The sequence below is a fragment of the Terrapene carolina genome, unplaced genomic scaffold, assembly GCF_002925995.2.
Source record: "Terrapene carolina triunguis isolate 2854851 unplaced genomic scaffold, T_m_triunguis-2.0 Scaffold113, whole genome shotgun sequence".
Classification (NCBI taxonomy): domain Eukaryota; kingdom Metazoa; phylum Chordata; order Testudines; family Emydidae; genus Terrapene; species Terrapene triunguis.
Window position 1 is genome coordinate 6,520,709 of NW_020664464.1, and position 24,133 is coordinate 6,544,841.

Sequence of the window (24,133 nt, forward strand, 5' to 3'; positions counted from 1 at the left end):
ACACACACACACACACACACACACACACACACACACACACACACACACACACACGGTAAACAAACGAAGGAAAGAACTAGACAAAGATATGTTCTCCATAGATATGAAACATTTTACATTATCATTTGAACCATACATTTATGCTGGAGACAATACTATTATGTATGAGGTCTCATCCATGTACACATTCTATGGTTGCCATTATTTTGACCATAATAGTTGTCTTTAAGGATTACAGTTAATAATTACATATTGACAATTCTATGCTGGAGCTTTTCATTGCTGATGTTTTCTTCCTTTTTCGCTTTAGCTGAAGAGTGCATTTTCAGTGGGTTTTATTTTTACCTTTGAATCTTTAAAAATTAAAAAAAAATGGGGGGAGAGGGGCATATGAATAATTAAAACAAATCCACCTAGAACCCAAACAAAAATCTTCTTGGTCCCATATACCATTCATTTTCCTTCTCCAGCTCTCTCTTCATACCATACTACTTTCAGCTACCTCTCCAATGCTGACCCTGACATCAAGGTCATCTCAGTACAAATAATGGAATTAACAATGCATCCAAGGTGAAATTCATCCCTTTGCAGAGGACTGGCACAAGGGCTATGCACTGCTTAAGCCTCACTTAAGCCTACAGGTCTTCCTTGATTTAAGTAAAGAAACGGAAATCCACAGCCATTTAAGTGGCACTTGAGCAGCGCATAGTTCCTTGCACTGGCCTTCTGCACCGGTGTGAGTTTTATGTCCAATGCAAAAACTATTAGGGTGGGATTGTAAGTGACTTCAGAACACACCTTCCATTGAAAGTCCCCTGTAACTTCATACTGTGTAAATCTTTCTTCTATTCCCATGCTCTTTGCCTACTGTGATTTCTCCCTGTGTCATTTATATGCTCTATCTAGCCTAAATTTTCAGGTCACGGGCAAGAACTAGAAATTTTCCACTTAATGCATAATAATCAAAATCTTAATGAATGGCCTGCAGTTGTGAGTTACTGTACTACAAGTCTTGTGTCTAAGGCTGTCTATACTACAAGCTAGGGTGTGATTTTTCCCCCTGCTCACATACACATATTTGCACTAGCTCTCATTGATCTGGCACGAGTATAAATAGTAGTGTATCCACAGTAGCATGGGCAGCAACAGAGGCATGGCTGACCCATGCACAGTATAAACCTGCCTGAAACTGGTGGGTGCAGCTCTGCTGCTGCTACCTGTGCTACAGTGGCTATGCTGCTGTTTCTACTCACGCTAGTCCAGGGACAGCAACTGTGAGTATGTGTACATGAGCAAGGGAATCGCACCCTAGCTTGTATTGTAGATGTGGCCTAAATGAGCTGTAAAAAGGAGATACTGCTTTGATACAGCAAAGCAAAGGTATTAGAGACAGTGTTAGGGAATGCCCTTCCTTAAATAGCTGTGCTGCTGTTCTAAATGGGTGTTAGAACGGTCAAATCTTTTGAAATAGAAAACTTTAATGCAGTGGCTTACTCTTGTAATAAGGCAATAGGGTTTCGTTTTGCCTAACTGATATACCAATTATTCTAGAAACCACAGTGTGCCTTATCAAATCCAAACATTTGCTTAAAATGTAAAACTATGATTCTGCGGAGGTCAAAATAATGAAAATCAGATGGCACGCACTGTATTTGGATAGTTCCATTTGACAGAAGTGCTTGCTTTACTTTTATGAGGTTACTTTGATTTCTTACCTGACCACATCCAGTAAATTCCAAAGGAAAAATAAAACGCACACAATATATTTCCCTTGAACTTCTTCTTGACTGGTGATGACAACAAATAAAATGATGATTCTTTCAGTTATCTGACAAGAAGAAAATAATTACAGTAATAATGACCTTCTACTCATATGTATGGTTTGTGTATCTCTGATTTCTGCATCACTTCAGCAACAAGGATGCCATGACACTCTAGTGTATATTACACTAAGTCCAGTATCCCCTTTCTTTCCTTCAGTTTAGGTCCCCAGGCTGCATTCATGCCTTTAGCAGTACCAAAAAAATCCTGAAGGCCTGTGTAATCCTTCCAAAAGCCTGACGTTAATCCACTCTGGATTATACTTGCATTGAAAGTGTTTAAAATATAGGGACAGATTCTCAGCTGGTGTAAACCAAGATAGCTACACTGACATCATACCAGCTGAGCAACTGACCCACACAATCTGTGCTGTTAACTCTTATAGATTTAAATTTAATGGGCAAAGCATCTACCCACTATGAAATGAACACTGCGTAACTAGAATATAATGAAGTTGTCTGTACAGCACTTTTTCTATATCTTATTTACCAGTTCCTGCGTGGAACTCTGGGCACAGACTATAATTTTAACAAACAACAAAGCTCTTCCACATCTGTCAGATAAAGCAAAATGTTCACATATCAGCTTATTCTTCAAATTCATGCAAGGACACATTTCCTATTGCCAGCTCCTAGTCATCTAGAAACAGAACACAGCCCTCCCTGATGGATCCAGTTCCTCATCTTGAAAATCTTTAAAGTATGCCACAAATTTTAATCTTTGCTCTCTGGCCATTTCTTCCCCTTCAGATGTTAATACTGGAAGTAAATTCTTAGAGGGGAGTGAATCAAACTCCAGTCTCAGCCAGTGAGCAAAGCTTAAAGGGATTAACAGAGCAGCCTTCAGAAATTATTAAACTAAAAAGCTGCCAGCAACAACCCTGCTTAAGTCAATGGGGTTCCTCACAGGCTCTCAGGGATCTGTCAACACAGAGCAACTGGCAGGGTTAGTACCTTAGTAAATTGGGAAGGAAGTAGGGTGGGGTTTTGTTTTTTTTTGTTTAAAGAAAAAGAAAAAAAACCTTCTGTTTCTTTTTGTGTAAATGAGGGTTTGCATGTAGCTTCTTGTTCTCTCTCTTTCTGCCTGCTCTTACAATCCCTAATTGACTATGGTAAAGTATTTGCCCCGATACTCTTAAAAAAAAAAAAAAAAAAAATTCCACTAGAAACCATGTCTTTTCATGTCCTTAAAAAGGGAGAAGGAAGCACGTGCAGTCATTTCACAAAACGTAAACAGCATGGTTTCGTTTTTCATTCGTCCTCATTCAGTACATGAAGATCAAAGTGGAATTTCCTTTCTCTCACGGCTACCCCATCACAGCATCCACTCAGTTCTGTACACGACTCATGTTTCCACAGTATAATTTGACCATTTTAAGAGTGAGCAAGACAGCAATAAATCAAATTCATTTAGGATAAAATAGATTGTACAGGGAGGGATTGTGCACATTGTAGAGCCACAATGTTCATCCTTTAAATCTCTCCTTAAAAGTCACCTCGGCTGTACTGTCTACATAACAATGCACCATGGCCAGGCTACCAGTGTGCTGTGATCACTGCTTGTTACACTTACCATAATCATATTAACTGTTACCTTGTGCTCCCCCATCCATCTGTTATATACACTTGTCTTTCATCTTATACGGTAAGCTCTTTGGCACAGCGACCACGTCTGTATACATGAACAGTGCCCTGGAGGAGGCCTCTAAGTGTATGTCCTTAGATGCAGAGTTAGCCTGGGTAATCAGTGCCCATGCTTAGCCTAACTCAGGTGTGAGCGGTCACACTACACAGCCACACTTGAGTTACTGCATCCTCACCAGTGCTGCACTCACCCAGGAGTGGTGCTAGGACTTCTGGCAACATATCCCATGGTTCTTTTGTGATCCACTCTAGTTCTTTCAGAGTGAATTGTGGAGTAATTTGTCTGTCCTTCTGGGCACATGAGGGAAATTGTGGGAAGGCATTGAAGGACTATCAACACTTGAGTGATTTAGCCTGTATCTTTGCTGCAAAGAGGGTAGATTACCAGCTTGAGTGAAAGCAGAACCCAGGTTCTAACCCATACCCCCAACTGTGCCAGCTTGCCTGGGTTGAAAATAACCAAGTGAGCTTTTTTTTTCCCCCCCACCCGTTTCTTTGTATGGACAGGAGGAAGGAGCCTGGACTACTCTGCAGTGAAGACACAACTTAAGTGCAACTATAATACAAATAATACCTGCTCATATCCTCAATCCTCCTATCCTGCTCAATATTCACCTGTTAAGGAATAGGAGGTGTAGAGTTCTTGGTCTTACAGTTCCTAGAGAGGAAGACTAAAAACTCTCAAGTTTAAGTTAACTCCAAAGCAGAGAACAAGAGAGTTCCTAGGAGAACGTAACAAAATTCTCTCGTTCTCTGCTAGAGCACATAGTTCGTGTCTGTTCTCTTTCTTTACTCCCACAACAAAAGGTATGCACTTAAATCCCTATAAAAATGTCACAATGCCTGGAGCCTTTTGTAAGTTGATTATATCATGTCTGGATTGTGCTAACTTTGACCTTTAATCAAAGAATAGAACTGCTCTTTTCTTCCTGCCAAGCCATAGCCTTTCCTCTCTCCCTGCCCGCTCCTCTCTAAAAGAGATCCTCCCCCTCAATGAGCACCCGCAAACCGCAACAAGCCTGTTGAACTGCTGGGAAGGGTTTCTCAGCCACCACTTTGCATTCCAGTTGCCGTTCCTCCCCACATGTGGTTGGGCATGTGGTGCCTCCCCATTGCTCATTCCTGCCTTAGGAAACTGGTTAGGAACTGGCAGCTGAGGGAAGTGGGGAGAATTCAACCCCTCAGGATTAGCCAGTCTCCTACTGACTATAAACACTGCTCCAGAAAGCACACTCAGTTGCCCATGGAGGGAATCTTCCCTTCGTTCTCCTCTACTGGTCACCCAGTAGGTTACATTGTGTTTGTTTTGCTCTTTTCCATTATACATTTGGGGATTCTGATACTCAACATGCTGGTCTGGTGATGAGCATACGCTTAACTTTAAGGAAGGGGCAAGGAAGTGAGTTTGAGTTGCTGGAAGTTCCATGAGGAATTATACTGGGGCATTCTGTCCTGTAAGTATCTCCTGGGCACCAACTGCAGCTCAGGTTAAATCTGTATGTCAAATAAGAAAGAGCCAGGGATTCTTTGGTACAGTATAACTTGACTTACCTGTAAAAACCTCGGGAGAAAACGGTTTTCTTCAATGCCAACTAGAATGTGCAGGAGCTCTAATATGGACAACGACTGACAAAGGCGCATTACAAGTCCTATAGAATAGAAGGTATCGGCCAAAGAATCTACAACCGCAGGGGAGAAGAAAACAGTGCCATTAGTTAAATCTCTGAACTCTTTCCATGCCAAGCCTCAGATATGACCACCGAGGTGTCAAAAAGTAAAGTTCACATGCCACCAACCTTTTGAAACAAACAGAGAAGCCACAGAAAGGATGTCTGGAGAGCAGTATACATAGTGGGGAAGCTAAGGAGGGCATGGAATAGTCGACATCTGACATACCTTTTTTAGTTAAGTGGCTGTAATGAGCACTGAATAAATCTGTGCAGGACCTGGATATTTGGTTTCAGAAACATTCCTCTGCAATAGAGGACGGTTTGATGTTTCATAAAATATCTGCTACCTGGACTTTATAGTTTGTGTAAACCATTGTCCTTTGTATTCCCACCATCTGTCATTTATTTTTAACTCTGAAGTCAGTCATTTTCTATTATATCCCAGAACTTCAGTCAACATAGGGCCAAATATAGCTCTGATCTTCCAAAATATTACAGTAAGTCAGATCAAATACAGTGGAATATTAATGGTTCTTAGCAGAAAAAGAAGCATAGCAGCAAGAACTATAAAAATAGTGTAGATGTATTGGTATTGTTTTGTTCAACCAATCCAATGCTCATCTGCATTGAACGATGCAGTATTCTATCAATTTATGAAATTATAACTTGACATAGTAACACAAAGAGAGTCCTACAAAGTTGTTTGTTATGTCCAGTTTAGGGATTTTAAAGTAAAAATGATAAAAGCAATGTAAAATGAAGAAGAGTCTGACCTTTCCCAAATGACAAGAACCTGATGATCATATTTGTAAATATCCAGGAATGTCCACAGAATTGGATTAAATAGTAGATGAAGAGATAAGTGTTCATTGTACAGCTGTAAAGGCAGGAAAAGTAAAGTAAATAAGGAAACCCAAAATGCATTACTTTGTATTATGTTACAATTTGTGCCAGTGTCCCAAAGCAAATTATACCCCCCACTCAGAATATGTCTACCACTGCCAGGAAAAGGAGCTGAAACTTTAAATAAGTGTGTCTATGTCAATAGCCAGAAAATCATGCTTCTTCCTTGTGGACTTACATAAATCAATCTAAGGTGCTTTTAAAGCTGCCATCACTTCTGTATCTGAGTGCCTCACAATCTTTCATGTATTTATCCTCACAGCACCCTAGAGAGGTAGGGAAATTCTTTGATTCCCATTTTACATAGGGGGAATTGAGAGATTAAGGCTCTGTCTACACTGCAGCTGTGCCGCTGTAAGGTCTCCCATGTAGCCTCTCTATGCCGGCGGGAGAGAGCTCTCCTGCCAGCATAATTAAACCACCCCCAGGAGTGGCAGTAGTTATGTTGGCGGGAGAGCATCTCCCACCAACATAGCACTGTCCACACTTTTTTCAGTGAAACTTGTATTTTTTTCACACCCTTGACCAACAAAAGGGTTATCAGCAAAAAGTGCAAGTGTAGACCTAGCCTTGATATTTACCTAAGGTGTCACACAGTCCATGGTAGAGCAGGGTCTTAAAGTAGGTCTCCCCCATCCTAAGCTAGTGCACTAACTACTGGACCATCCATTATCTGGCATGGTGAAAAACTTTTCGTGTCCTCCAGGCTTGATTATTGCAACTCATATCTAGGAATTAACCCTCACAGCCTGAATAAAGCTCCAACTGGTATACAATGAATCAGCCCAACAGGCCAACATGAAAATATCATTCCAATGTCCTGCTCTCCGTGCTATTTGCCCACTGACTACGGAATCCAACTCAGGCTCTCCCTCCTGATATACATGGGATTGGCCCTGGTTGCCTGGAAGATCTCTTCTCCGATTGGACCTTCACCCATGGAAGGTCCCTACCATGCAGGGCCTTTGAGGGAAGAGGGGAAAGCTTCTCCGATTGGAGAAGAGATCTTCCAGGCAACCAGGGCCTTCCACAATGGTTATGTTTTACTGAAAGCATGTAAATGTCAACCAACAGTGGCAGTTTTGTGAGCATGGGAGACCAAACTCTCACAGGAGCTGGACCTAGACCTAGACTGTGGAATTTGCTCCTGCAAGGTCTAAGGATGACCCAGACACTGAATGACCTAAATCAGAATTAAATGCAAACTCATCTCCTTGACATGACTTTCCCTTTGTAATGTCTGTCTTCCTCTCTCACACATAACAACCAATCAAGCTATTTTCTACAAGCCAGGAAGGAAGGAAATTGATGTTATTTCTATTTTCCAGTACTCTGAGGTGCTCCAGTGTTATGACAATGGGGGCTATAACACATACATTCATACAAACGCCTTATGGAAAAGTCCTATACAGTTTAATAGAAATGAAGCCAACAGGGATGTATAGATGTCGCTCTAAAAACCTACAGATTTAATAGTGGCTGACATACTCTCTGTTGTGCAGCTTACTGCACTAAAAAAAAAAAATCCCTACAAAGGAAAAATAATAAGTTACAACAGAAAATGAACATTGCTCTGTCAAGTACCATTAATAACTAGTAACTGGATCCGTATATTATAACAATAGGAAAAGTATGAACAAGTTGTTAGATATTTTGAGAGGTTCTGGTAAGATCCTCCATTACTTAGTCACAATCACCACAGTTTAATGATATAAACACAGTGCAAAGCCCAGGTACTATCCTTTGTAATTCATATATTCTCTCTCTGATATGTACAAGTTGTAGCATTTGTCTCCTTGTCCTCAATATAGTTTGAAGCTATTCCAAGAATTTTGGGGTATTCCTCTGAATCTTTCATCAGCCAAATAGCTGGATAATGTTGGCTGCAAATCCTGTGAACTCTTAAACCACTTATGAGAGAACAAATGGTAACCAAGAGGATGTTTATAAATACTATGTACCAATGTTCTCCAATGTTTGGCCAATATACTTGTCATTTTGTTTTAAAACTCATCCTGATGAGGAGTGTAAGTGTGTTAGGGACTATGTTGTAACTGGCATCAATACACAATGTTAGTCACTAACTGCAGCACCCAAAATTAAAAGAGCTTAAAATTATTTAAGTGAAGGGTTGACCTGGAGGATGGCATTCCACACAGTCTTATGAGGGACCACATTGGACTCTGGGGCTTTCATACACCAGGCTGACAGTGGCTAAGAACATTGTGTAAGTAGCACATTTAGGCTGTTTGTTGGGAGTACTTTTCTTCATTCCACATGGACTTCTGGCACTAAACAAGAAGTGTCTTTGAGGAGCTCCAAGAGGAATCTTATCCAGCCCTCTTCACCCATGGAAGGTCCCTACCATGCAGGGCCTTTGAGGGAAGAGGGGAAAGCTGTTGAGGAAGAAAGATGATTTAAATGTAATGAAAAATAATAAAGTAGAAAGTTTTATTGTTTTGCTACAATATTTCCTATATGTGAGTTGCAGCATCTTTTATGTCTGAGGAGCAAAAGAAATGTTCTGAGAGGGAACCTATTGCACAGGTCTGATGCAAAACTCCACTGTCATCTGTTTCCACTTAAAGGGTCAATGTCAAAGGTGGTTGGCTTTAATTAGATTTCCTGCTTTTTTGGGGTCACAGCAGCAATCCATCCACATTTACATTGGATTGCCTGATCCTGCAGCATTCTTAGAGATAGAGCATGGCCTACTGGATAAAGCACAGGATGGGATGTCTGGAGATAGCTGTTCTATTCCTACAGCTGTCACACAGACTCACTGTGCCTTTGTTTCACCATCTGTAAAATGCGGGAGACATACTTCTCAGGGGTGATCTAAGAAAACATCCCTTAATAGTGTCAAGTGCTTTTAAAATCCTCAGATGAAAGGTTCTATAGGAATATTATGCATTTCAATACCCTGCCTGTTTTGAGAATTGAATGGAGAGACGGAGTGATATGCATCACTGCAAACAAATCCAGCCACCTGAGTTTATTATGGACAGTGCTTTAGTTGTAATTTTTATAAAGTTATAATTATTAACTTGCCTAAATACATTGAAACCTCTATGATGCTGTGACCCAGTGGTGGATCCCAACATGTTCAGAAGAAGAACTTTGCTTTTTCTTGCACACCCACAGGTCTGGAAAAGTGAGAGACTGCATTAGATATTGGATCTCTGTTTTCCCTCAGCATGATAACTTGCAAAATGGGGGTGTCCTATTTCCTCCTAAAATATACAGGCAGATAGCATATACCTGCTTATGCTTTAGTTGTCCAGCCGAGAATATGAGATTGTAACAGCATTATAGCTTTAGTTGGAAAAGTCAGATATTTTTCAGGAATAGGATGATTACAGAACTACATATTACTACTACTCTTTTTATTATTTAATAAGATTGTGTTTCTGTGGGGACTGTCACCATTAATACCTGGGTGTCTGCATTTGACAGTGGGCTTGTAAACCTCCACCATACCCTCTTAAGGCTTCTCTCTGTTATGATACTAAATAGTACATCCAAAGGACAGAGATCATGACAACCTGGGTAGGTGTGGTGTGGGCACAGACTGCGGCCAGGGTCACTTCCTCCTCCAAGGGAGGAATCTCCCAGAACAGCTTGAAGAGCTAAACAGTACCCCCTGTTAGTAGCTATACAGTTCCACACCGCCCCCAAGGGAACACTTGCTACCTAATGAAATAGACACTGGAAACTGAAGAGCGAGGGGTTTTTAAAAAAATAAAAAATGAGAAGCTGGTAGAAAACCCCCTCTGCTGCCCTGGTTTCCTTTGTCATAGTGGTCTGAGCTCCTAGTTTAACACCCCCCCTTTCCCCCCCACACAAGCTTTACAGCTCAGGATGGGAGGGGGGAAAAAAGGACAAAACTGAAAACCAGCACAAAAAGCATGTTTCCTTCTGCACACATATCCCTCCCCCACTTCTCTGCAGTTGCACGGGTTGAATAGCTTGTTTTTTACCTTTGCTCAAGAGTTACTAGTTGGTGCGGAGATGGGTCGCTCCTGTGTCTGTCTCTCTCCCTCTCTGGTCACAGCTGCAACAGCGGTTTTCTAGGAGGTTACCCCTCCTCCTTTCTCCCCCCAGCGTCACTGAAAGCAGCACTACAGCAAAGGAGACACTTTCCTAGTAAAAAGGAAGGAACCACTAATTCAAGGGATCCTCGTTCGTTTTATCATTCTTCTACAGGCACCAGCTCAGGCATGTTTCTTGCCTTATTACAAATAGTTCCTCTGGACTCAGTTCCACTAGTTTTTGCGGTTAGTCAGAAGAGATGGTTTCAAAGGCCAGTTGAGAGTAAGCATGCAAAATTAAATGCACATTATTCTGGAGAAGACAGAAGACAGTTAAACAAGTATCCATAAATAGAAGAGAACATGATGGTATTTAATTTTCAGCAGACTCTAAGTGACTCCAAAGCAAATAAATATGCTACATAATGCTGTTTCTGTTACTTTGCTGGAAATGGAGACTGCACTTTTTATGCCTATAGTTTGGAAATGTGCAAATGTTTGGTCAGATGCGATCCGGTATATACAAGATTTGCTGGGTGCGAGTTTGATTTATTTAATCCAGATGTTTGCATTTTAAATAATTTAGAATATATTAAATAACTTGACATGACAAAATATATCAAAGTAGTATTGTCAGTAGCAAGAATACACATGAGACACAGGACAAAGCAATCTACACTGTCACTGATGGAGTACATTAAGGGAATGAATGTGTGTCCCATTAGACTATATTTTACTTATCACTTTAGAGGCCATCCAGACGCATTGCAGAAGTTATGCTACCCATATTTCATTGTTTGATATAATTTAACCTGTAGCTTATTACAATGCTTTACCCTGTATTTTTCTAACGTTTTAGCTGATTTATCCACTTATAAATATTGCAAAATTAGAGCCAGATAAGCAAGAGGTAACAGGAGTGTTTGGGGCCTGGAAATACTCACAGCTGTAGAGAGATTGTAAAGACTGAAACTGAGGAGATAAATCAGAGGGGAAACGTGATCAAAATATACGAAATAATTAATGGCCTACAGACGGTAAGGAAGGAACGTCTGTTCCCCTGCCTCATAGTACAAGAGCAAGAGGATATTCAGTGACATTGTGACTCAAAATGTGGGGGAAGAGAGCACAGCTACTCCCTTGCCATTGCCCACAGAGTAGATAATGAGGAAGTGAAGGGTGGAGAGTGGGAGGAACCATGGCTCATTTCTCCCATCCCCAGTGAGAGTAGCTGGCTGGCTGCACAGCAAAGAGTGAGCTGGTGGATAAAAAGCGGTGAAGTAACTTAGCTGCTCCCCACGGCAGGAGAGGAATTGTGACTCATTCTCTTGGCTGCTCCTGGAGCCATGCAGCTGTGCATTCTCCCTCACTCAGGAAAAGTTGTAAGGTTACAGTAGCCCAGGGGCAGGCAAACTTTTTGGCCTGAGGGCCACATTGGGTTTCCAAAATTGTATGGAGGGCTGGTTAGTGGAGGCTGTGCCTCCCCAGACAGCCAGGCGTGGCCTGACCCCACCCCAACCCCATCCAACCCCTCCTGCTTCTTGCCCCCTGATGCCCCCCCCGGGACTCCTGCCCCATCCAACCCCCCTGTTCCCTGTCCCCTGACAGCCCACGGAACTCCTGACCCTGACTGCCCCCCGCTGCCCCATCCAAACCCTCCTCTCATTCCTGACTGCCCCCAGGGACCCCTGCTCCCATTCAACCCCCTCTTCCCCCCCCAACCCCTATCCATACCCACACCCCCTGACCACCACCCCAAACTTCCCTGCTCTCTATCCAATCCCCCCTGCTCTCTGCCCCCTTACCGCACTGCCTGGAGCACCGGTGGCGCTACAGCCACACTGCCCGGCTGGAGCCAGCCACTCTGCCGCGCAGCACAGAGCACCGGGTCAGGCCGGGCTCTGCAGCTGCGCTGCCCCAGGAGCTTGCAGCCCCGCTGCCCGGAGCATTGCGCCGGCGGCGGAGCGAGCGGAGGCTGCGGGGGAGGGGCAGGGGGCTAGCCTCCCGGGCCAGGAGCTCAGGGACCAGGCAGGAGGGTCCCGCGGGCCATAGTTTACCCACCTCTGGTCTAGCCCAAAAGGAAGAGACATGGATCTCTATGTTGTGGTTTTTAATGCACTGCACAAACAATAACCACATCCCTAAAGCCTAAGAGCTGTGAGCAAAGTAGTTGTTTAAAAATAGACTCTTTCCAAACTTTTATTTGACAAGTACTTTTGAATCTTAAATACCTTCTATTTGGGGGCCTTATTCTTTGAATCTTTGTGAGAGTGATTATTTCAACCAGACATTGTTCTAAGAAAGATAAAATTGATATAGAGGAACAGGTAATAGAAAAAGTTAATTGGAATATTTAAAAGGTTTCTCTTGCTCTGGTCTTCTCTGCTTCTGCAGAGAGGTTATCTGAGTTTTGTGGCTTGGTGTCTGGAGTCTAAAAACATGGTTATCATAAGTCAGGGCAAAACAAATTACTATGGGCCAGATTGTGAGTCTCATACTTACAGTAGTGAGCAGTTACATGAATAGTCCCTCTTGATTTCTGTGGAACTACTTATCTGAATAATTGCTTACCAGTGTGGGCAAGAGGCTCACAGTCTAGCCCTAAACATTAAGAGCCCAGTCTGGCAAGGTGCTGAGTGCCACTCGCCAAGTCCTATGCGCCTTCAACTCTCATTGACTTCTGACCAGGGCAGGGAGACTCTCAACACTCTCCAGGATCTGGCCCTAAATTAAAATATTCACCATCTTAAAGCAAACTTTTTGATTCTTTATGCTGGGCTGAAAGGTGCTAATAGCTGCCATAGAGGGAATCTTGGATCCAAAGACAATTATAGACCTCATTAAAGCCAATGGATGTGCCAACTGCTCTCTTGCAGGCTCAATAGGAGTCGAAAAAAAAAAAAAAGGGAGGGGGGCGCTACTGCCCTAGGAAATACTCTATATTTCAGGTCAGAGCTAAACCATGTGGACTGAGCTGTTTCCCTGGTTGCAAAAGCAGGGGCTATGCTATTGGTTTGCGTGCTATATTTGAGGCAGAGGAAAGCCAGGAGAAGAAGAAGTGAGCATGACTGTGAGAAGAAGCAGAGACACAGAGCTTCTACAGCAAAGAGCTCACTAAAGCAGCGATTGTGAGGATTTCTGAGCAAAGGAACTGCCTGCTGTTATGTTTCTACTGTGTTCATTTTTTTGTAAATAATGAAAGTTACACTGAGAACATCCCTAACTCATAATCCATTTCTTATCCTAATGGAAACAACCCTGCAAGCCTAACCACCTGGGTGAAAGGGGCAACACTTACGTCTAGAAATGTGTGTTTATTCATGTCCATGTGAAATAAAAAGACTATCAGAAGAGAAGTGTTTCAGAGTAGCAGCCGTGTTAGTCTGTATCCGCAAAAAGAACAGGAGTACTTTTGGCACCTTAGAAAATAACAATTTTATTTGAGCATAAGCTTTCGTGGGCTACAGCCCACTTCATCGGATGCATAGAATGGAACATATAGTAAGGAGATATATATACACACATACAGAGAACATGAAAAGGTGGGAGTTGCCCTACCAACTCTAAGAGGCTAATTAATTAAAAGAAAAAAACTTTTGTAGTGATAATCAAGATAGCCCATTACAGACAGTTTGACAAGAGGTGTGAGAATACTTAACATGGGGAAATAGATTCAATGTGTGTAATGGCTCAGCCATTCCCAGTCTCTATTCAAGCCTAAGTTGATGGTGTCTAATTTGCATATTAATTCAAGTTCAGCAGTTTCTCCTTGGAGTCTGTCTTTGAAGCTTTTCTGTTGCAAAATTGCCACCTTTCAGTCTGTTACTGAGTGGCCAGAGAGGTTGAAGTGTTCTCCTACTGGTTTTTGAATGTTAGGATTCCGGAAGTCAGATTTGTGTCCATTTATTCTTTTGCGTAGAGACTGTCCGGTTTGGCCAATGTACATGGCAGAGGGGCATTGCTGGCACATATCACATTGGTAGATGTGCAGGTGAACGAGCCCCTGAGAAGAGAAGTGGTGACTGATGGAAGCGTCCTTGACTGTACAGCTCAGGTGGAGCAGAGCTGCCAGAAAGCTAGAGGAAGTTCAGGGGACCTGAAGCCAGTGAAGAGATTTTGGGAGCTAAACTCCTCAAAGGAATGATCTAGAGAAAACTCTCTGAGGGGAACCTCATGGAGTTAACCTTAACTACCCTCTCCTGTAGCTCTTTTTATGTGAGGAGGGGATTTGACCTATACATTGCACTTTGGTACTCACCCTCTGACACATAAATGCAAACACGGTTTTATTCATTGTGTAGGCATATGTGGATTTGGGGAAACTTTATCACCTCAGACCACAGGATATTAATCACGAAATTAACACCATACAGCCAAGTACTGCTACCATAGAATAAAAGCTCATTTTTTTTCAAATAATGGATCTTAATCCATTTATAATTTATAAAAATCAGAGCTGCACAGAAGTAACTTGAGTTTATGATGTAGTAAAGAAATGCTATCATTTGAGTTGACCACTGTAAATTATTGTTTATATTGCTGTTTAAGAAGCTGAATCTAATATAAATTTCTACAGTTCATTTTTAAAATCAATTAATGGGAAAATGTCAATTTGGTTTTTTAAAAAAATGGAGCTTTTTTAAAAAAAATCCAATATCTAACAGAGGACCCTTTAAATAATATCCTTTAATTATTATTATTTTTTAATTCATTAACTCTTACCAGGGCTCTTTTGCTTCCCAGCTGATGCCTAGAAAAGCACAGCAAACCCACTTTGAATGTGTGCATGATGCTGCAACAGGACACATTCTCATCACTAAGGCAATGGTGTAAATTCTATGATGGAGCAGTAAAAGTTTAAGATATTCCAAATAATAATAAAAATATCTGCAAAAGAGCCAGTGGGATTTTTGTCCAGATAAGGAGTTCAGGGCTGTATCCAATGGGGGAAGATGGCTAAATGGAAAACATTGTGTGTTAGGAAAGCAAATAATACAAAACAAGGTGTAAGGTATTATTTTTACAGTGAACCACTGGAAATTATTTTAGGTATTTTTAGCAGTTGAGGAAACATTTTTGTTTTATACAAATAAAGTTTTCCAGATATTTCTTATCAAGGAAGACAAACTATAAACAGACAGTATTCCAGCTATAGTCCAAAGGAAGCTACTCAGCCTCTGGCCTGCCAAGATAAGAAACCTTAGGACTACAGCTGATAGTAAGAGCAAAAGCAAATGACTCAGAAGCAAGGCTGGATTTTCTTAAGTAATTTGAAGTATGAAGAAAACATTTCTGAATTAAAAAAAAAAACAAAAAAACCACACACACACACATTTAACAAAGACAGAGGATAAGAGGAAGGTGAATTTAATGACACCAATAATGAAAATGTATGGCCTCATTTTTCAGAGATGCTGCGTGTTTACCATATCCTGTGGCTCTTTTAATAGGAGAGGGTGATCTGGTCCATAGATTGCACTTTGATTCTCACTATCTGACACATAAATGCAAAAACTATGCTCCATTCATTGTTTAGGCATATGGATGTTTTGAATAAATTGCCCCTGAAACATTATCCTCTCCCACCACAGGATATTTATCAACCAACCACCTCACTGACTTCAGTGGTAGCTACAAGTGCTCAGCCCTTCTGGAACTCAAAACCTTTATTGTGTTAGAGGATTGAGGTTGCTAATTATTTTGCCAATTAAGTGTTAAATCCAGTAGGAACAGGTTTTTTTGTTTGTTTTCTAAAATGGTTCCATCTCCCACTCTGCTCGTGTGTAAATATCCCATAGTAAACAGCCACCACCACCCCCCAAAAAAGAGAGAGACCTAAAAATAAACTTTCCAAATCTTACCCAATAACCCACTACCTCCTTTTATTGCCCCTATTCAAGCAACCACTAATATCTTCCAATCAGAAAAGGGAGGGAGGAGGGGAGGAACACCACCTTTCCAACCTGAAATTAGGACTCAAAAAATCCGTATTTAGGAAAGGAGCCTGATTTTTCAGAACTGCTGAGCACCTACAAATATAAATCGTCAATAGGAATGGAGCGTATTCCGCGCCCCTAAAAATTCAGGTTACTTTTATTTATTAACTTTTACGTTTAAATATGGATCTAGGAGCCTAACTTTAGGCACTCAGGTTTTAAGAATGTCAGCCTGAGCACACAAATTAGCCTTGCAGCATAGCCCGAAGGTCAATGCATTCAGGTCCCAGCCAACTAAGGCACGAATTGAATTCTACATAGGCTTTGCAGTCCCCGCTGCAAGAGCCCCTTGCTGCAGCCCCCTCTCCTCCCCCCCGCAATTAAACCCGGAGGTTCTTAGCTCACATGTCTGATGATCTCTGCTATCACAGTAACACGTAGGAAGAAGAAAGGTGATCTCTGAGCTCTTGAAGACCCACTCCCTTTATAGTCTTAAATTGCACCCGGAAACAAAGTAAAATGCAGCGTTTTGGGGAAGGAAATCCAGCGTCCACATGTGTACAGCGTTAATGCTTAGTGGAGAGCTTTCCTCACAGCGCCAGCGCGGAACTAACCCACAAAACCGTGCCTAGCAGAGTTGGTCTTAAATGGACACGTCTTTACATCCCGCCCCCAACCCCCAGAGGCTTTTCAAGGGCCAATAAGCATTCTTCTTTAGAGCTCTGGTTCGCATACAAGCCGCAACGTGATTACCCCCCGGTACAGTGTACGGTCATTTTGGTTGTATTATGTCGACATTCAAAAACCAATTGGGCACCTCTATTTCCAGCGACATTAAGGAGGTCTTGCTTTTAGAGAGCTTCCGGAATTTGGAGGCATTTTACCGTCAGCATTATTTCTGGATTATTGCTTTTTGCCATTTTCTGCATTATCTTTTTCATGATTATTATTAGTTCTTCTTGGCTGTCTCCGGCCGATCCAGAATTAGAAGGTATTTGTCTTGTCTCTCTTACATTGGGTCTGTGAGCACCCAGCGTTCCTCCAGCAGCCCCTTTTGGTTTGGTTTGGCTTTAGCACCAGGCTTTCGCTCTGAAGCTTGTCTTACTCTGGGGCAATGCACCCAGGAGACTTCCTCGTCGCAGCTATGGCTAGTTCAGTTAAACCAGCGGGTGCCCTAATGTAGAAGAGCCTCCTGCATCCGGACGTGTTCGTACCAAGATGTCTTGCTGTCAACAGGGTTAGCTGAATTAGCGGTAGAAATCCGCACCAGAAATGGTGACCGCCCCCATTGGGGTATTTTGAGGAGGTTATCAGAATACTTAACCTCCTAAGAAGGTTTCAAAACGCTGGATTCTTTTTAACCAGCTGGACCTACGCGATGTAAATTCAGTCCCTCGAGCAAACCGAGGAATGACGGGAGCTCCCAGACTTCCCCCTTTCGTTATTCCTTTGATCACTGTGACTCCCCCATGCCGCCCTCTCCGTGCACCAAGCAAGGCTCTTGCGCGTTTCCTGCAATTACACCTTTCCCCCACCAGGGGCGGATGTGCCCATTGTGCCCCCCGAAGAGAGGGCCGCTGGCTTAGGGGCTGGAGCCACCAGAGGGAGGGGCAGAGGCACCGCGCACTGCCCCGGGGGCCAGGTGAGGAGACCCGGGATATGGGGCCGGACAGAGCGAGGCACACGCACTGGGGTTCAGACGGGCTAGTGGGGGAAGACTAGGCTGGGGCACAGGAGCTAGCAGGGGGCTGGAACAATGTGTATCCTGGGGTGCTGAGAGCCATTGAACCAAACTGTAAACCCTGTGTACCATAGATACCACTTGAAGCCAGTGGGTGCTGCAGCAACCCAGCACCTCTGGGAGCTAGTGGGGTGACAACATTGGGCTGAATGGGAGTGAGGGGTGCAGGGCCATATGGAGACAGGGGCGTAGGGGGGGGTGTAGGGACACATGAGGCGAGGGGCAGATGTGCCTGACCAAATGGGAGAGGCTAGGGGTCAGGCAGGGTATGCATGAGGGAGGCTCCCCAACAATCTCCCCCCCTCAAAAAAAACTGTTCCAGACTTCTCACCCACACTCAACAAACCCCCAGGTTCACTCCCAAGTACTTTCCCAACAATTACTTCCTCTTCCCTCAGCTTCTCCAACACCCCGGAGTCCCCCCAAGCCTTTGCACTGCTTCTCTGGGGTGCCAGAAATTTCTCTCTCACACATACATACACACAGTCTCCCCCCGCCCCCCACATCTATGAGGAAATTGCTGACTCCTTACTGGGGTGAAAGTTAATCTAGGGCAGTGGTTCTCAAACTTTTGTACTAGTGACCCCTTGCAAGCCACTGAGTGTGACCCTCCCCCCTTATAAATTAAAAACACTTTTAAAATATATTTAACACTATTATAAATGCTGGAGGCAAAGTGGAGTTTGTGCTGGAGGCTGACAACTCATGACCCCTAGTTTGAGAACCCCTGATCTAGGGAGCCTCCCCGTTGAAGTCTTATGGCACCCACTATCGGTGTGCCCAAGCTGCGAATGCTTATGCCTGTAAGTAGTTCTGTTATTGTCAACGGGGTAACTCAGGTGTGTAAGGTTAATCACAGGCATAAGGGTTTGCAGGATTGTACCTAAAATTTAGAGATTTTAGAAAACATGATGGCACAACAGGCTAAATTCTAAAACTCTTGGTCTTGTCTGCACAGGGAAATTGACTGGAATAGGTAAAGCGAAATAAACTTCCTCCTATTCCCCTGCAATTCTTACTGCTTTAAAGGCACTGAACGATTTTACTGTGGCATTTTAGCTATAATCTCACTTTGCCCTCTAGTGCCCAATGTAGCGGCAGTATTTTCTGCATTGGAAAATATACCTTTGATTGAAATGATTTCCATACATTTGTAATCAGCAGTGCTGCGGAGATTACATTGCATGGTGCAAAAAATAAGAGCGGTTGAGTAGGAACTGAAAAGAGAAGCTTAATGAGCTGAGAGTTTATGGGATGATTAGAGGACCCTGTGCTAATATTCTGTCACTTCTCACCAGCAGAGAAGGGTTGGATGGGATTGAGGCTTGAATGGGGAATCCTCGGAACAACCTCAGAGCTTTATAACATGATATTCATGATGTCATAGATAACACTTCTATCTGAGGGCTCATTCCTGCAGTCCTATGAATTCCTATCGATTTCAAAAGCAATTTTGCCTGCTTAAGAACTACAAAATCAAGCTCCTGTACTAAGAACATGCACAGCAGGATGCTGGGAAATACTGTGCTATGCAGTCCTGATCAACATGTGTCATTAAAGATCCTATGAGTCTTTTCCCGAGACTAAGTGTGTTAATGGACAAATTAATTTTGAAGTAATTCTTTTCAGCTTTCCTAAATCTCCCCCAGTTTCAGTTGGATATTTACTGTATTCTTCACTTCCTTTCTTAAACTGTTGTGTAGTTTTACCATATGCTCTTTAATAATTACTGTGAGTTCTAACATTTAACATTTTATGTAACTTATAGTTCAATAAAATTTGCCATTTAGATTTCAACATAGTATGTTGCAGCAGCATGCTGGTGTATCAGAAGCAGAAAGTGAAACTGACAAACTGCATTTTCATAGTATAGGCTTCAAAAAGTGCACAAAGTAGCCAAACAATAGAAATAACCATACATTTGTGTTTAAACATTCTTGCAGTAGTAATATTTAAGTGTGGTGTTAGTAACATGAGCAAAGAAAGTTAATTTTATAAACCATATTATTTTGACTAGTGTCTCATTAAAAAGAGGGTGGGCTCAGTCTTAACTTTGTTCCTTCAATCTTTCTTTTTTGTTGTCCCAGATCCTCATTCCTTCTGTACTTGATTGCTTTTGTGATGTTTCTGTTTCAGATCTGCTGTCCTTGGACCTTAGTCTTTTTAGCGGATTCTTGATTTTTTTGCTTTTATCCACAACTGGATATCAGGGAGGAAAGTTAGTAGGTACATCCTGCAAAGAGACCTGTGCCACCTATACTGTCTTAATGGCTGTGGAATATCATTGTCATCATTGATCTTTTATCAGATTGAATTTTACCATTACAACTTTGCGTCCTGGTTTCTTGAACTGCTGAAGATGTGCTTTCCCCTGAATAACACACATCAGGTTACTAGGGGAAAACTATGAGCTGAAGCTGAATTCAATTATCAATGAATATTTACACAAGGGTAAATTCTGGACCCATATAAGTCAATGGCAGATTTGTCACTGAGTTCAACAGATGCCAGGATTTCACCCCTAGTAAGTTTAACATTTTGAGGAACTCATTTACTTTGTAATTATTATGTTCAGGACCATGTGGCTTTTCTGTAAAATATGTTGGTGTAACCCTTCTGCCCATCTAAGTTGGCAGCAACAAGGGCCGGGTTCTGTATCTAGGGGTTCCGTTTCAATAACACAATGCAAAACCGGCTCGAGCCCCCACCCAGTGACCTGGGACAATTACATACCACCCCCCTGGGTACCTCTGAGAGGCAATACTTCCCCTCTCGCAAGCACGGAGTCTGAGTGTAGCAGAAAATGTTTAATAACATGAGGTAAACGACATCAGCATAAAATTGGAAAAACACCACAAACAGGATTCATAACACAAACCATGAGCAAAACCCACCCCAGCAAATTGGGCTGTGTCCTTTCCCTTTGGTTCTTGAATCCAGCAACCCAAAAATCACCCAGAGTCCCCAAAGTCCAACATCCCCAAAGTCTCTGGGGTCCAGCAACCACCCAAAGTCCCAAAAGTCCAACAACCCCCAAAGTCTCTGCCCCTGGTCAGTGCAGCCCCAGAGTAAAGGGGGGGGGCACGCAGGGTGTTAAGGGGCACCTTACGTGATCCGAGGCTGGCCAGCCGTCTGTTTCTCCGTGGGGGTTCCGCCGCAGCCTTTACCACGAGCCAGTCCACTTTCCTGCCATCCCACGAACTGCTCCGCTCCACTCCGCTCACCGACCTGTGAGCCATTCCAGCCGTCCCCGCACACAGCTCTGCTCGCCGTTCCTTGGGCCACGCCAACCGGCCCCGCAAGGCTCCACGCCGCTCGCTGCTCCTCCAGTCGTCCCCACAAATTGCTCTGCCAGCTGCTGAGCAATATAGCTTCAGGCTCCCCCACTAGTTAACATAGCCTCAGTGATCTCAGCTCTTAATAACATCAGCTCTTTTGTGATTTCAGCTCTTAGCGATTTCAGCTCATAGTATAGGGGTGCTGGTGCACCATTGGCCCAAAGTGAATTCAGCTCAGCAGCCTGTAACTAGACTCCTAAAGGAATCAAAATTAGCTCTGACATTCAACAGTGGAGAGAGGAGGTTGTGCAATTGGTGTTTCGGACCCTCAGAGGGGGCCCATACCATCAGGTACAAATACCTGTCCCCATCCTCTCTCAATTCACTGGGTTTTGTAACCCATGCCCCTTGTCAAGCAAGTGCTACTTAGGTAATGGTGAAGGACTCACTCAGTCCTTCTGTCATACAACAGTTCCACTGGCCTTGATTCACAGAATCAGGGTAACAAACTTTATTCTTCCTGCCCCAATAATAGAGAAACTGGGGATCCCACACCAGCCAAAGTAACCACTTTCAGTTGCTGTGTTTCCTGCCAGGCGAGTGGGTGTGCCTATGCAAACAAGATCAGCCCCTGGAGTTCTTTTCCACACTCGCCATAATTCACCACCAGATGTCAGGGTAGAGCTCATCCTGACTCTGCTTACATTGGAATACCAAGGGCTAACTCTTCCCACTGGTTGCACTTCCAAACAAAGGGTAAGGGACAGAAAATTTTAAGTAGTAATAAAATAGTGTGAGTAGTGGTGTGTGTGATTTCAGCAGCCAGCTTGAAGACACACACAGAGCACTAAGAGGTGTAGTTGGCTAACATGGCCCTAAGGTGTGTCTACACAGGGGAAAATAAGACAGGGTATAAATTTAAAACATAATAGGTATTCTGGAATAGCTCCCTGTATGGACACACATATGCTGGAATAAGAGTGTCTGCATGGGGAGCTATTGCAGAATAGTTTATCCTGCAATAGCTGCTCTGGTCAATTTCCCTCTGTAGACAAACCCTTAGAGGATAACTTGAACTGCTTGAACAAAGCAAACATTGGAATTAATCAGACACAGTATCAGATACATTACTGGAAATAGCATATCTTGAAAGAGTGATAAATTATTTTAAACAAAAACATAATTTAAAAAATATATAGCAGAAAAATACCATTATTTTATTTTTAATCCAAATAATTGATTTACATGATTCCTGGAAAGGTCATGGCTTGGTGGTTCCTTCAGAATTAAGAGATCTTGTGTAGGCAGGTGAAATGGGAACCAAAATAAATAGCACACTTTTCTCAGAAGGGAACACTATAGCAATAATGTTCATTGCCATAAAATTACCACTGTCCTATGCAGTCATACTTATTGAAAATTATGTTGGTTATTTTGTGGTCAGTGTGCAATTATTTGTTTAATAAAGAAAGTGTTATTGTTTATAAACAAAATATTTCTTTGCAATAATTTAAATGCAGCAATACATAATTGGCAACATATAAATAGTAATAGAAAACCAGTGAAATTTAACTAGAAGCATTTTAACAATGTAGGTAGATAATTTAAAATATATATTTTTTTCTGATTCCAATTCTCAGATCAAAATGTTTATACCTTAGTTTCTAAGCCTTCCTATAACTTTGTCAATAAACTGAAGACATCTCCTCATTTCCAGGCGGATGATCTCCCAGGAACACAGGCTGTATTGTTTATCTTTTAGAAAATTATCTATCTTTTGGAAGTACTTTTTCAGTTTCAGTCTAATGATTTCTTCACTTCTTGAGTAGGGTTGTTTCTTCTCCATCTTCTCTGTCAAACATGCCTCCAGATGCTCAATTTGCTGATTAAGTCCATTCTGGAATCTTTCAAGAGATCTTCCATCCCAGGCAGCTAAGGTTAGGTTTTTGGTAAAGATATAGAAGATCAGTTGCAGGATCTCCTGGATTTCCACCTTGGCATTCTCTTTCTGTCTGAGCTTTAGAAACTGCTCAGGGAACTTGAAGTGAATTTTTTCACTTTGACATTGCTCAGGAAATTGTTGACCCATTTTGTTCAGAAGGTGTAAATTGCCCTGGATCACTTTGTTGTGCAGGAGGGGAAGAATATTACAATCCAGAGTTGAGATTTTGGTGGTGCACAGCAGCACCAGACTAATTTGCAGCAAACAAAAAGTGGTCATGGTAATGATGATGTCTTATACTTCTCGACTGAGTATAAATCCAGACAGACACACTGGAATGTTTTGAAGGTCTTTTGTAGATGCCTGCATTTTTCTTCCATAGCTATAAACTTAATTATTCTGTAGGAGAAGTTTTCTTTCATCACTTTTGGTTTTCAAGGATTTTCCCCTGTGTTTTTGAAACTTACCACTTTCACTTTCTGCTTAATGACTTCATTGTCTTGTACCACTTTCCTTTTTCTTTTGATCAGAAAATTAAAATATGGTATCTCCCCTTAGGTCATCTACTCCATACTCCTGTCAATTATCTATTGTAAATTTGCTCAGGATTGAAAGAGGTCTCAAAGAAGTGCCAGATCTGTTACTGAAATGTCATTCGTTCTTAATATTTTAGCACCAGAAGAGTTTGTTTAAATACATGTAATGTTATCTTTCCCTTTTGGGACAGGAAAGTGTTTAACATTATTTAGCAGGACTTACTCTTCCTGAAATTCAGTTAAGAAGTCTCTGCCTCAGTTCCCCATCTGTAAAATTGGTATAATTCCTTTCTCTTTTGCTTTGTTTAATCTGATGTGAGGAAGTGTGTATAGAAAAGCAGACAGGGCTGCTGTTTAGGAATTTGTATACTAAGCTTGTGGCAATGTCATTGATATTAGGATCTTGACAGGTAATGCTCAATTTTAGGTTTCTTCTGCTGTTTTCCTTCCTTTCTATTTTCTCCTGTGCTAGTTTCTGGTCACCTCTCACTAGCTAAACAGAGTTGGACTGGCTTGATTCTTGAATGGGGGAGAGTGCTCCCCCCCCACTTTCCCTCAAGCTTTCAAAGAACACTTCAGAGCTTCAGGAGTGGTATTAATAATGCAACAATGGACAGTTTTATCTGAAGGCC

The 24,133-nt window shown here is 42.3% G+C and overlaps 2 protein-coding genes across 2 annotated transcripts in view; both read right to left on the reverse strand.

Annotated features, from left to right (window-relative positions):
* HACD4 (3-hydroxyacyl-CoA dehydratase 4) overlaps positions 1–16,523 on the reverse strand; it is a 25,517-nt gene extending 8,994 nt beyond the window's left edge. Inside the window, exons 1-5 of the mRNA XM_026652398.2 lie at positions 16,410–16,523; positions 10,018–10,180; positions 5,908–6,011; positions 5,016–5,143; positions 1,716–1,828 (exon numbers count right to left, since the gene is read on the reverse strand). Of these exons, the coding sequence (XP_026508183.1) occupies positions 1,716–1,828; positions 5,016–5,143; positions 5,908–6,004 (338 nt within the window). The 5' untranslated portion in view covers positions 6,005–6,011; positions 10,018–10,180; positions 16,410–16,523. The remainder of the gene's footprint in view (positions 1–1,715; positions 1,829–5,015; positions 5,144–5,907; positions 6,012–10,017; positions 10,181–16,409) is intronic.
* A 6,157-nt stretch (positions 16,524–22,680) lies between these two features.
* LOC112102096 (interferon kappa-like) lies at positions 22,681–23,244 on the reverse strand. The gene has a single exon (XM_024193165.1). The coding sequence runs from the start codon at positions 23,242–23,244 to the stop codon at positions 22,681–22,683; it is 564 nt and encodes a 187-aa protein (XP_024048933.1).
* Between the last annotated feature and the right edge of the window lie 889 nt (positions 23,245–24,133).

Bases quoted from the DNA above. Each gene is read 5' to 3' on its own strand.
- LOC112102096 (XM_024193165.1), bottom strand. From the start codon at position 23,244: ATGACCACTTTTTGTTTGCTGCAAATTAGTCTGGTGCTGCTGTGCACC.